At 39.4% G+C, this 14,871-nt stretch overlaps 1 protein-coding gene across 1 annotated transcript; it reads left to right on the plus strand.

Annotated features, from left to right (window-relative positions):
- Positions 1-16: 16 nt before the first annotated feature.
- On the plus strand, positions 17-14,307 carry znf106a (zinc finger protein 106a). The gene is made up of 22 exons (XM_079458778.1): positions 17-184; positions 747-847; positions 992-1,053; positions 3,209-3,397; positions 4,040-5,644; positions 5,752-6,145; positions 6,720-6,789; positions 7,237-7,391; positions 7,482-7,542; positions 7,683-7,928; positions 8,007-8,712; positions 9,520-9,566; positions 10,078-10,220; positions 10,315-10,449; positions 10,566-10,682; positions 10,948-11,139; positions 11,230-11,292; positions 11,374-11,493; positions 11,577-11,648; positions 11,774-11,845; positions 12,191-12,337; positions 12,633-14,307. The coding sequence occupies exons 2-22, from the start codon at positions 794-796 to the stop codon at positions 12,687-12,689; spliced, it is 4,707 nt and encodes a 1,568-aa protein (XP_079314904.1). The 5' UTR covers positions 17-184; positions 747-793; the 3' UTR covers positions 12,690-14,307.
- The last annotated feature ends 564 nt before the right edge of the window (positions 14,308-14,871 follow it).

The raw sequence follows: 14,871 nt of genomic DNA on the forward strand, positions 1-14,871 counted from the left end.
TTTATTTATTTTAGAAACCGTCAACTGGGGACTTTTACGTCGAAATAATGGCGGCCATATTTTATACTAAACGATTGTTTCTTCACATTCACGACACACAACGTTGCTAAAAAAGGTGGAATATAAACAGACATTGTGTTTTTATGGAAATCTGAAGAAATGGCTTCTCCGCTTGAATTAAGAGGTATATTTGAAAGTCAGAATTTGTGATTTAAAAGTTTTGCGTCTTATATACGCACATGTCAGTCCATGAAGTGAATGGATGCAGAGCCAGTGGGTTAGCCTGGATGCTAAACATCTGCACATGCAGACACCGAAATGCTTACATTATTGTGCAGATTCAACTTATATTTTAGTCATGCATGTGTATACATATCTCTGACTGAGCCGTTTAACACGTTTTAAGGTTAGTTAAGTTAAATTATCGTCACTCTTTTAAAAGTTGCATTTCCCGTTAGCCAGTGGGATACCGAACCATTTTCAAAGCACGCTGTAAACAACAAACAGTTGCACACGAATCATTAGACCAGATTAACGTGTTACTCTAATAAAAGATCTGTGTAACGCAAACCTGATTATTAACCACTAGTCTGTTTTATTCCAAACAATCTAATCTACGATCTGGAAGAGCATAATATCTATTACAGTATAAATATGTGACAAAGAACAGAACGATAGGTGTAACACAGATGATGAACACGATGTTGGATGATTAATTAATAAAATGTTTTGTTTTCTATATGCAGTACCCCGTTTATTTGTGGTGGCCTGAGACAGACTAACACCATACAACATGGGCAAAGAACAGAAATGCATTCTTTGTGAAACTGTCTATAACTCCAAACAGGTAAACCTGGGTCTTTAAACTAACACCCTCAGCCAATCCCTCCAGAATATGATCATTTAACTTTTTCTATACTTTATTTGTGCCAAGTTAGATGCAAGATTACTTTAAAATCCTGTTGAGTCTTCATAATGTGTGTTTGTGTAGGAGATGGAGGAGCACATGAGAAGTATGTTGCACCATCGAGAACTGGAGAATCTGAAAGGCCGGTAAGAGCCCACATTCCACATCACTGTTCTCACTATTAAGAACTTATTTTGTTTTACCCTTTTAGAGATCTGACTTGTATTTGTAAACAAGTCTTTACTTGTTTCTCTAGTTTACACATTCCAATGTCCAAAGCACACAAATTATGACTGTTTACTTGAAAGAGGTTCTCCACCCTTTATATGTCTAGTTAAACAAAGACAAGTTTTAAATGCTTGCGGTTGAATATTATTGTAAGATACAATAATAAAGCACGGCAGGTATACAAGTATGTTTTATTACATTGACCTGATCGGAATACTTACATGGAAAAAACTAGCAAGTCTAGCGGTTTTGTGTGTTATCATAAAAGAGAGGTTCTTAAAGTGTCATGCATGTTGAGTTTTGTACAATATGGAGGGTTCCCATAGTAATAGAAAACCATAGAAAAGATTTCAAAAGTGTGATTCTGTACTAATCTGTAACTGCAGTCAGGAATTTTTAATATAAAGACATTTTTCCTGTCATGTGTATAATTGTTTAAAATCTATCCCAGAACTAAATTGTTGAAAAAAATCTTTAAGCTTTGATCACAAATTTTTATTATTATTGTAAGCACGTTGAATTTATTTGTAAAAAAATAAAAACACTTTGTGAAGCCTGAATAGAGTTATGGCCAATGCATGTGTATTGTCAGGCACGTGTCTCCTCTGGTCAGTGGATGGATAAAGGCAGCTGACATAACTTGGGAGTTTATATATAGGGAGAGCCGACAAATGGCATCTGCTTCTCTTATGACAATTACGTAGATCGTAGATCTGTGAGTCTGGAATGTGAGAAGGGAGAATAAGATTGGACAGGATATTGAAATCTGAAGTGTAAAATATGCAAACACTATGTTTTGCACAAACATTTGCAGCATTTTTACCAACTGCCTAGTGATTTTAAGGAGTGAATGATAAACTAATATAATTGCAATATCTACCGCAGTATTTAAAGAAAATGCTATTAATCAATTTCATATACATATTTTTTACTTTTATTTGGTCAATGAATCATTCAAAATACAAAAAAAAATCTAAGTTAAAGAAGGTGCACAATTTTGACTCTCATGGTAAAATTGAAATGGTTGCTGAATAGCATTAAAGGGACAGTTCACCCAAAAATAAAAATTCTGTCATCATATACCCCATTAAATACCATAGTAGGAAAATCACAATGGTAGTCAAAAGTGCCCCAGAACTGTTTGCTGTCCTACATTCTTCAAAATGTCTTATTTTGTGTTCAACAGAACAATAATATATAAAATAAATTTTCCTACTATGATAGTCAACCGGTTCCAAGAACTGTTTGGTTATAAGCATTCTTCCAAATATCTTTCTCAGTGTTCATCAGAAAAAAGGAATGTTAACAGATTTGTAACAACTCAAAGGTGAATAAATTATGACAGAATTTGTATTTTTGGGTGAACTATCCCTTTAACCACGATATCGATGCTCATGGATTTAAATATCACGGTTGTGGTCGGTATATTGTGGCACTCCTAATTCAAATACCAGAATCCCATTTCACGTATGGAAGCCACATAAACAGGGCTTGCATTTTACTTCAGAAACAATAAGTTCAAAGTCTGCTGAGTGGAAAATGGCAAGATGCCATGACACCATTTTTTGTGGGACAGACCAGCTGCCAAGTGCAACTATCTATGTATCACGAGTTTGGCACTAAAGAGAGCCACTTGAGCCGGCAACTGTAAGCAGCTTGCGTTACAGCCTGAAAAGTCCCACCCCTGCTGCAGTCCTAAAGCAAAGAGTAGGGAGAAAGGGTGAGGGAATCCAATAGCTCTCCCAACCCTTGTCTCAGAGCACAGCGGACTCCATCATGACAGCGTGCTAGGGCTCGGCTGCTGCTGAGAGGGTGCTCACCCCTCTGAGCTTTTACCTTAAAACCTTATGCTCTCCCAGTGCCGCCTCCTCTCGCCCGGTCTTACTGGACCTCTCAAGACAGACGACAAGATCAGGAAGATTTAGCTTTTTCCCTATTTCCTAACTTTTAACATTTATTTTTGAAACGTCAGTTTACCTCCTGATCTCCTAGGGCAGTGAAAAAGCCACTCTCAAAAGCAGCAGCCATGCCTGTTGGCAGTATTAAGCAGCCTTCGTCTCCCTCCGTTCCCAGGGACTGCGGACATGAGTGCCGGGTCTGCGGCGTGATGGTGGTGAGCCTGACCGACTACGCCAGTCACATCTCCAGCCCTGTACATAAACAGCGCATTGAAGATCAGAAGCGCCAGCCCTTGAACGAAGGAAAAGAATACTTCGATAAGGAGTTTGTGCAGCTCATTGAGAAACGCAGGGAAATAATCAGGTTAGTGCTTGTTCTGTATGTATCAGATTTTTTTGCTAAAGCCACAGTTTGTCAAAAGCTTGTAATTTTGATCTCTTTTATTTCGTCCTCTGTTTGTAACCACAACACTCGCAGTACTATATTAAACGTCCTGCAAACAGGTTTGACCCTTGAGAGTCAAGTGTCATAAGCCTTAAAACAGACATGACTGCACATTTGCACTCATTGACACATATTATAACACCATTGCCTTCATGCTAATCCCCCTTTAAACAATATGAGCAGATTGTCTTTAAATAGTCATACAATTACAACTCTTTTGATGCACCATGCTGCTTAAGTGAACGTTAAACATTCATTAATGGCACAAACTCTTTCTGTTGGCTCATTGTTTTAAATAAGTCTAATATTATGGTGTTCTTTGGAACTAGTGCACTAGTTTCTTTGGATGACATTAAGATATTTTGTAAGTAAATGCTTTTTGATATATGGTGGGGAATGGCACATGATCTGAAGCTGTCATCGCCAACAGCTGTCATCCTGTCACATGCTAGACTTTATCCCACCAAATGTGACCCCTTTCCACTTTACACCGTGTTGGTCCAACCTGGACTGTGTAAACCTTATTTTGTTTGGTAAATTTTCATGAATTATTGTGTTTAGAAGAGAAGACGCTGCTGCAAAGCTGGCTAAAGAGCAACAAGAAAACATGAGGAGGTGGTGCGAACTACAGTCTCATTGGCAGGGTCCAAGGCCTTTAATGTACCAGCAATATGGCCCTTGGGACCGACCCTACACTAACTACCACCAACTCCCTAAAAGGGGCAAAGCCTCAAATTGGCAGAATTTAAGTTTTCCGTCCCCCGACCGCAGCAAGTGGCCTAACCCTAACCCTAACCGACAGATCAGATGCGCCACATGGCATGCCGAAGGACCTCCAGACTTGCAGCGATGGGGATCAATGGATCAACAAGAAGGACATTTGCATAACCAAGGAAACTGTTGGGGTGGTAGACAAGGTGGCTATGGTATGTGCCCTCCACAACAGAGAAATAAGCCTCACTGGAATAATGGTCAGCATAAGTATACTTGGCAGGGACAACATGGGTCACATAAGTTTTTTAATTCTTCTTCAAGAGAGCAGCAAAGTACATCCAAAAGCTTTGATGGTCAGACAAAGAGTCAACAGAATCCAGAAGAGACTAGCAGAGAACATGAAAAGTGTCAGAAGACAGAGAAGGTTCAGCGATGGACACCATATCCACCAGCTAAAGTTGCAGATCCTTTATCTCAACCTAACCCTTCATCAAGCTCAGAGAAGTCAGATGTGGGATCTCTTGAAAACAATATGCCCAACAAGCACGCTGGAAGTGGGGCATCTTCGACCCATAGTTCAAAGACTAATCTTGTGCAAGAGAGAAGTCAAGACTCTAAATATTCCCATTCAAGCTCAGAGTTCTCCCAACATACTGCTTCTAATGCAGAGAAAGAGCATCTCATGTCAGACATGTTGCGAAAAGCCAAGGAGACCTTGCTGAATCGAAAGAGCTCTGTTGGTTCATCCGACCTAGAAAACTGCCTCAAAGGAACAAAAACAGCACCTCAGATTAAAGAACCCCAGGAGGTAGAGGGTTTAGATCAGGACAAGAATAAAAAGATATATGAAAGTAAGAAGAAACTAAACAAGCAGAAGACACAGGAACGTGCAGCTTTTGTTAAGCATGGTAGCAATAACAAAGATGCTAAACTCACCAGTTCTGAGACTTTGGGCGAAATTGGCAAAAAATCATCTCCATCTCTGCAGTCCTTGCAAGTTAGTACCTCAACTATGGACCATGAAGATGAGGTGGAGTGTGGTGAAAGAGAAGTAAATCCTCACCTACCAGTCCAAGATCAAGTCATGGACATGGCAGGTGAAGGTTTGTGCTCATTTGCTGAAGGGGTTGGGAGCAACACATCCCAACCAACTGAAGATGGTTTGGTGCCCTCTTTAAGTAAGCTTGCCTTGCCTGCATGTCTGAAACGAGATCTGAGCCGCCATATGGGCACTAAAGGCAAAGTAACAGGTCATGAACCCAACTTGAATAATGCCAGACGGATTAGGAATGTGAGTGGCACGCGGAAGAACGAATCGGAGAAGGACTCCGGACTCAAGCCCACCTTGCAGCAGCTCATTCGGTCCTCTTCCTTCAGTAGAAATGTCAATTGGGACCAGGTCTACCAAGAAGTCAATCGTAAGAAGCAAGAGCAAAGCAAGGGCTTACCAAGGTACAGCTTGAGTTCTTTTCTTTTTTCCTTTCATGAAAATATTCTAGAGTACAATGTCAGTTATTTCATTCATAGCCTAACGTCATGTTTGTCCTCAATACTTTTAGATTTGGTATAGAAATGGTGCCCTGTGAACCTGAAGGTCTGAACCAAATGGATGAAAATGATGTCCCTCTTTGTGAGGGCTTTCAATGGGACTCTGTGTTTGATATTAGTCAAGTATCCATGCCTTCCCGCAAACGTAGCTTGTCTGAAAGCAGTGTGTTCAAAAATGGATCTTCTGACACCAGCTCCCTCGTCAAAGCTGTAGAGCCATTAAGAGACACTCCGGTTAGTGGTCCTTCACAGCAGTTGGAAAGAGGAGAGAAAGATAATTTGAAGAATGAGAGTTTGAAAAGGCCCCCTCAGGGTCCTGAGGATGTTGAAGGAGACATTGTTTGTACCTCAGAGACTGAGCTAAATGACACACAAGGAGTTGGAAAGAAACGAAGAGCACCAGGGGTAAGCTTTATAATGTAACACTGGTTTTGTTAGCTGTCCAAGCCAAGTAAACAGCCTGTCTGTCCTACTATACAGTAGGACAGTTTAACCTAGGGGTTCTCAAACTTTTTCGTTGAAAGGCCCACTTATGTGGGTTGCATTGCTTTTTGTCCCCCCAAATAATGACTTGTGATCTTAAACTTAGAATTTCAATTAAACAAAATGTATTCAATTCTGCGATGCTGGAACATCTATTCTTTTGGTTGGTGGTATTATTTTCTGATGTTTGATTGCACAAAAATTTCATAAAATGCCACAAAAACTTTGGCCCCCTTGGACCCATCTTTGGGCCCCCAGTTTGAGAACCACTGGTTTAACCTATTTTCAAAAATAATTTACTCAACCTCATTCCAATCTGTATGACGTTCTTTCTTCTGCAAAACAGAAGAAATATTTTAAGGAATGTTGGTTGATTTCCATTTCTCAAAATATCTTCCTTCGTGTTCCTCAAAAGGAATTAAAAAAGGATTTTAATGACATGAGGGTCAATAAATGTTGACCGAACATATCTCATCTGCCGTTGTCTCTTTATTAGGATGTTTTGTCTACAGAGATTCCAAGTGAAGACAGAAAAAACAAGAGACAAAAAATCAAGGGTAAGAAAGGTAAGAAACATGCTATTTTTCAACAAAACTTGGGCTGGAATGGCGCATCGATGTAATCTATTACGTTGACAACTGAAACAACACATTTTGTCTACGCTAGCCACAGCAGCGATACATACAAGTGACATATATTTAAACAGGAAAAAAGATTATACATGTTGCGGCATTGGGTCTGGTTTGGACTGTGTCAGCCGTGTACCTTGCAGCTCATAAACCCAGAATGCTTTGTGAACCCCCCCATATTAAGCACAAAATATGGCCAATATTTTAGTGTTGTGTGATAAGTTTTAATGTAGAATCCATTGTAGCTTACCGCGTTTTGTCAGTGTGGCTGGTGTGGACAAAAAACGAAATAAAATGGAAGACGATGTCATGTTCCAGCCCTAAACATGACGACACAGTTTCCTAATGTTGCATATTTTAATGTGTCTGTGTTCTGATGGACAGAACGCTCTCCAGTGGATCAGTTATTGGCTATATCTCTACGTGAGGAGGAGCTTAATGCCTCTCTTCAGACAGTTGATGATAGCCTCATTCAGGCACGTGCTGCCCTACAAGCTGCCTATTTGGAAGTACAGCGCCTCCTTATGGTGAAACAACAAGTAAGATCTTATTACTAAGTACCCCAGTTAGTGCTGTCAATGTGCTGCCATTTTCTTGTCTGATTTTACTCTCGATTGTTTATTTCACAGGTAAATGCAGAGATGAACACTTTGAGAACCAAACGAATTGAAATTCTACAAGGAATGCAAGGTACTATAATCAGAAAGAAGGGTTATTCTAAGTTGTTTGATATTTTCTCTTTAAGAGAATGAATTCTCATAGACTATAATGGCCAATTTTATATTTTTTGTAGAATATTATTTAGTATTAACTAAAAAATATTCTTTCAGGGGATTTTGATGTGCCAGAAAGAAAAAAGGATGAGACCGTGACCCCTTCATCAGCCCCAATTTCACAGATAAACGTCTCTCACCCTACTGCACGTGCCCACTCAATCTCTCCCTCCACAACTACCCCACCTCCTGTTGCCATCAAACAGGAGCCCAACTCTCCCTCTAACTGCCCCTCTGAGCGCAACCTTCCAGGTCCTCATAGAACCACACCTGTGCAAACAGAGTATGCAGCATGTCAGACAGGTAAGTTCCCATCATTTAATACAGCTCAGAAGTAGTCATCACCAGCAGTATTTAAAAATATCTTGTCATTTAACACAGATACTAGCTTCAAGTTGAGCAAGAGCAATGATTCATCTCAAGGCAGAACAAGCATATCTTTGACCGGAGCGCCCTCAGATCACAGACCGGAGCCGTCTCCCCAAACAGAAAGTCATCAGAGCGCTCAAGAGGGCCTAGCCAACCCTTCGTCCCCTCTCATGTCTGTAAATCTCTCCCCCAAACCGCAGTCTCCCTTCATCCACCCAGAGACCAGTCCCATTAAACGTGTCCGGAAGCTGAAGAAGAGAAAATGTCTCAGGAAGGCAATGGGAGATGAGCAGCCTCAGATCAGTGACTCCGAGTTAGAGCAGCCCATCTCACGACCCATTCGAAAGCACCGACCTCATCGGCGATCCAACGGCACCACCGCCTCAACTTCCACAGCGCAGGAGATAGGCTTAAACGACGAGATGCTGGCTTCAAAAGTGGACACAGAGGAAACTGAGTTAGTGTCACAACCAATGAATGTCGGTCATGACTCAGATTCATCTGAACTAGAGATGGTGGAGCTTCCCCCACAAGTGCCCAATGACATAGTCAATCTGGATTCTTCAGACCCAGATGAGATGCCTGAAAAAAAAACCAAAGAGTCAGTCACAGCAGGCACAGTTGAGCACGCAACAACAGAACCCCAAAATCTTGCCTGCGATGAGGTCACTTCCACCAGTGAAATAGGCAGTAGCAGAACCCTCAAGGCTTGTGAAAGGTAAAACTCATTCAGTTCAACTCATAAAGGAGTAGGTCACCCACATATTAAAGAACTTTTATAATTTACTCGTAATGTACTAGATGACCAGATGTAGATGACTTCCTTCCTGTCTTTACACAAACTATTCATTTTTAGATTGAAATGCAGTCATGCTATCGTCTTATACAGGATTCAAAATCTTGAAGCTTTGCAAAGCACATCCATCCATCAAATAATTCAATTGACCCCATTATTTTAGAGTTTAAACCCATATATGCTGCTGGGATTCTTTAGTTTATTTGTCAATTGATATGTTGTCTATCAATGTAAACAAACAGAAACCTAAAATCAAATATGGCAGTATGATGTTTTGATGTGACACAAAAGAATTATTATGATACAAAGTTATCGTTGTGTTGCCATATTTGAATTTAGCATCCTAATGCGTTTGGGGGGATATTTGAAGTAGCATGCTAATGTGTTTGGGGTCATATTTGAATTTCGCATTTAATTTAGCATGCTAATGTGTTTTTGCAGTCATATTTGAATTTATTGCGCAGAACCAATTGAATCCAGTGGGTTACTGCATGTCTTCTGAAGTTTAATGATGGGGGGGTGAGAAAGAAAAAAGTTTACAAGTTCAAATGTAATTGGTTCTCACCTATCATGTGACTAACTGTGTTTTCATTTTTAATCACTTGTTGTGCTCACAATAATTTTCATTTTTGGGTGAACGTTAAGACCACATTCTTTGGCCTACAGTGTGATCCTCTCTGTAAGGTGCATAGAAGGAAGGTTTCAATGTTTCTTGTTTTTTTTTTCCAGGGAAATAAAATCATCTTCCACAGTGATGGAATCCAAGGTGCCTTCAGGTATGTCACATCCTCAAAGTCATTTTGTTTGAAACAGTTAATGTCATCTTTTTTACATATCAACATTTCTTTAAATGTGTATGTGACAGCAATGTACATTTGAAACATCCAGTTTTGTCATTACTCAGTACGTTCATAGCAGAATGACCAAAGTAGAGTGCTAATATGATCCACATACAAAAATAGTTCACAAAGTCCCCAACTTACTTTTTATGGGCAAGGTATTCTTAGTGCCTGTTCATGTCTGGCCAGACACCCTTAACCTAAGGAATGAGCCAACTCAAAAACGAAGTCATGCCAATGCTTTTTTCATTGGGAACTCTATTAGTTAATAAAAAAAAATGATTGGCCCTTGCACATGTTGACTCGCATAAATATGATGTCAGCATGTATAAGGCTTTATTTGTGTTCACAATGATGTGCATTGTGTATATTTTTATGTTGCGTGGTGTTACGTAACATCACATTCGTCACACTGAAATAACTGGTATGTATATGTGTGGTTTCACAGAAGTGTCAGACCCAGGGGAGGAGGATATGCCCACAGAAGGCAAGTTTGAAGGCCACCAGGAGGCAGTGAATGCTATGCAGATCCATAACGGACTGCTGTACACTTGCTCAGGGGACCGCACCATACGCGCCTTCAACTTGGTGGTCAGTCCCTCTTTTTGTCATCAATCATGTAACTCAAAAATAGATTCCTGAAGCCTCATTTATAATTGAATCATCATTATTATTCACGTTACAGAATCGTGAGTGCGTGTCTGTATTTGAGGGTCACAGCAGTAAAGTGAACTGCCTGGTGGTGTCATCTGGATGTGGCTTGCAGCAGCGCCTGTACTCTGGATCGAGTGATCAGACCATCCGCTGTTACAGCCTCAAGGTACTGATGCGTCGGCTCTTTTTCAGCTTTATGGGTTAAACCCAATTGTTTAATTTTGTGTTTTCCATTTTTCTTTACTGTAAAAAATTACACCCTCTGTTTTTTTTCACCTATAGACAACAGTGTGTGTGGAACAGATGTCGCTCCAAGATCGAGTGCTCTGTCTTCATAACCGATGGAAGATTCTCTACGCAGGTCTGGCGAACGGCACTGTTGTCTCCATCAGTCTCAGAGTAGGAATTATTTAATTATTATGAAATTTTTGTCATCATATAGTCACCGTTATGCTGTTCAAAACCTGTATATGACTCTTGTGGAATACAAAAAAACATATTTTGAGAAATGTCTCGGTGGCTTTGTTTTAGTACAATGGAAGTCAATGGGCTCTGTGTTGTTTGGTAACCAGCCTTCTTCAAAATATCTGCTTCTGTGTTCTGCAAAAGAATGTTAGACAGGTTTGAAACGGGTCATAATTTACATATCCCACGTCACCTGTAGAACAATAAGCAGTTGGACGTTTTTGAATGTCATGGCCCGCGTGCTGTGAGTTGCCTGGCGACGGCTCAGGAGGGGGCTCGCCGTGTGCTGCTAGTCGGCTCCTACGATACCTCCATCAGCGTTCGGGATGCTAAGAATGGCCTTCTGCTGCGTACTCTAGAGGGTCACACCAAAACCGTGCTCTGCATGAAGGTATGTGCCTGCTGATTATGATCATAAACAAAATTCTGAGTCAGAAAACACTCTTTGTTTTCACCCGCTGTACTTTGTGTCCTTTTATAGGTGGTCAATGATTTGGTGTTCAGTGGCTCAAGTGACCAGTCTGTACATGCACATAATATACATGTAAGTGGCTCATTCATCTCCTGTCTGTGACTCAGAAGTCGAAATGACATGTCTGATTTCTGTGTGCATCTGTCTACCCAGACTGGTGAACTGGTGAGGATCTATAAGGGTCACAGTCATGCCGTCACTGTGGTGGCCATTTTGGGAAAAGTCATGGTCACTGCGTGCTTGGACAAGCTGGTCCGTGTGTACGAACTCCAGGTACAAATTCCATTTGTTTGAAAGATTACCTAATTCTAAATTTATTATCAAATTTGATATTGACAAATCATCTTTGGTTTTAGTCTCATGACAGACTTCAGGTATATGGTGGACATTCAGATATGGTGATGTGTATGGTCATCCACAAAAGCATGGTGAGTACACCAAAGGAACCTTCTGTATCCCTAGTCATAATACTTTTGTTTCTTTGTAAGCATTTGTCATTTCTCATGTATTATAATAGTCATCAGATTTATTGATGGTGTATTTTCTGTTGTAGATCTACACAGGTTGCTATGATGGAAGCGTCCGAGCTGTCAAATTGAACCTTATCCAAAACTACCGCTGCTGGGTAAGACACTGAGGCTGTGATATACACCAAAGACTCTGTTATAATTAGAACTGCACTGATATATTGGCCACTAAAATACGCTTTTTGACATTTCATATTATATGGTATTTTTTATACACCGGTTTTAATTTGATATAGAAGTACTTTTATTTTGACTGTACTCCGTATTTACTGTAAAGCTGCTTTGATACAATGCAATATTTGTTTAGAAAAATTTGTATTTATTTGCATTTATTCAATATTTTTCATCAATTTAAAACCATCACATCAGAGGCTGATATAACAAACCAATAGTTTAGTTAACTGTGCTCTGTAACAATAAGTCATGAGTTGCATTCATTGCAGTGGCACGGCTGTACGCTGATCTTTGGTGTGATGGAGCACCTGCAGCAGCACTTGCTGAATGAACACACAAACCCAGCCCAGCAGACTTTTAAATGCCGCTGGAGAAACTGCGACTCCTTCTTCGCCATCCGCAATGGCTCCAGACAGGTACAGCAGCAACATGTAAAACAAGTTGTTTTTATAGTTATTATTATAATGTATACAATTATAATGTATAAAACTAAAACTATGATGAGCATTTACATTAGCTAATCCAAAACCCAAAATCCGTAAAATGAACGAGGTTGCGAGTTTTGTGATCCGTTGAACCACTGATTATTAATTTTGATGTCCTTATTATAACACCTGCAATCCGTAACGTTTGCCTCTGAATGGAAATAAACGTTATGGATTGCAGCTTTAACCTGCAGTTATATTGTTAACATGAATCTTGTCTTTGTAGGCTGTGCATTCCCACATCGAAAAGCATGCAGAGGAAAACAGTAAAATGGATCCATGAAGGGCCGAGGGATTACGCATCATACACCTAATCTCCTTTTTTCCCATATTGGGAATATCTCATTCAGCCCTACCCAGAGGAGCCCTTTTCATGGGCATATTTTCATATGAGCCATCAGATACCAACAACTCCCACTTAGACGGAGGACATTAAAAAAATACGACCATGTTAATGCCAATTTAAATAATTCGGACTTGATTTTAATATCTGTGAAATTATGTAATAAAAAAGAAACATTATACCGTCTGTTGTTTTGATTTGTTGGTATTCTGATGAGAGGAAATATTTTACCTTTGTATCTACTCAACTTCTGTCTGTTAGAAGTGCAGAGTATGTGGAGTTATTTTATACTGACGTGGCATTGCTCTGATACTGCACAGGGTTTATTTCTGCAGTATCAGACAGAAGTTGTTATTGTCTCTCATCTGATCATACATTGTATCATCAGCTCTGAGATTTACCGACCAAATAAAGACAAAAACTCACATTGAGAGAAACGTTTAAATACCAGTATTGTACATCAGAAGAGTTACTGCGGCTCCCTCAGCAGCACCTGTAGCTCACTTTCATGTGTCCGTGTTGTTTGGAGTGTTTTAAGAATTCGTAATACTACCAGATTTTAGTGGTGTAACATCAAGCTTTTATAAAGGCCACCTGTTTTTAAGTTGCATCCAGGGATTTGTCTCCAAAACGATTTCGTGGAATCATATCACTAATAAAAATCGATCTGTATATCTGGGACAGTTTTACATTTCAATATGGTTGCCAAATACAAAAGCCAATTTAGTCAAAGTACGGTGGGTGTTTTTGTTTTATTTTAAAGTTCATTTAAATGCGATGTTTTTGAGTTATTTTCCTTTTTAAAGGTTAGTTTTTTCTTTTTTGTTGTGTGGTTGCTCACTAAAGGTGAAGCAATGTTAGAAGATACAGGCGTGCAGTGAAGATCTTAAGATTGCATCTGAGATGTGTTTGCTGTGAGGGACTGAAATGACAAAGTTTGTGTGTAAGCGTTTAGGAACATAAACGTGTTTTATGGGTCAGTGTTAAGAAAACATTTTAGTTTTTCCCTGTAGTAAAGAAGTGGGTTTATTAATATTTTATTCTTTACAGCTGAGAGTATTTGTAAGAGGTTTTTTTGTTTCATGCAAGTACACGAGGGCAGAATTCACTTCATTCTGCTGGAGGGGATTTTTATTTTGCCGTGTATCAAAGTTGCAGGGTAGATAAACATGGGAGGTATTTTTATGCAGGAGTGATTCTCACATGATGTTTTCGGCCCCTATTACAGCACACATGGTCAAAAATGTCAGTAATGTCAGTGTGTCGTTTTTTGACGGTATACAGCAACAATACCTGCTGTCAAGGCAAATCATGAGAGCTGTGTTATTTTAGTGTTATTTTTAACAAAGATTTTTTGTCACATGATCGTTTTTCCCCCATCATAACCTTTGAACTCTGCTTTTTTGCTATGACTGTTGCTGAGGAGAGAATGCAGCCAACATCTTTACCTGGTATTCCTAGTTTCTCACACTTGTTCTTTTCAAATTGTTATAGACACTTTGTAATACGTAAATGCTATTGAAGAAAACGTAATAAAAAAAGACTGCCTATGTGTCAACATTTCTTGCATCCAGTTTGTTCAAATGGTTTTCTGTCTCTTATACTTACCTGATTCATGCTGTATATAGGGTACAAAATGTGTCTGTCTGTATTCTTTTTTTAAAGCAAAAAAGTTCCTTTAATGTATGGGGTTTGTGAAAATACAGCTTTCCTGTAGCTCAGTGGTAAGAGCATTGCGTTAACAAGGCAAGGTTGTGGGTTGGATCCCACAGATTGCAGATACCTATGTAAAATGTATAGGATAATGCAATGTAAGTCGCTTTGGATAAAAACGTCAGTCAAATGCGTAAATGTAAATTTAAAATACTACAAACCAACATCTGGGTTCAAAGCTAGCTTTTACTAATTGACAGCTAAAAAAAGCATCTGGCCCAAAGTTAACTTCCAGCCAGTGTTTAGTGCTAACAATTTATATGAGATTTAATCATATTAATATGAATTAATATATTTTAGGGCTGTCAAACCATTAATCACATCCAGATTAAATTTTGTGTTATACACACGTTTTTATGTGCATATACATTTTGCATTTTTAAATGCATACACTTACATAAATATATTA

Source organism: Barbatula barbatula, assembly GCF_947034865.1.
Source record: "Barbatula barbatula genome assembly, chromosome: 6".
Lineage (NCBI taxonomy): Eukaryota > Metazoa > Chordata > Actinopteri > Cypriniformes > Nemacheilidae > Barbatula > Barbatula barbatula.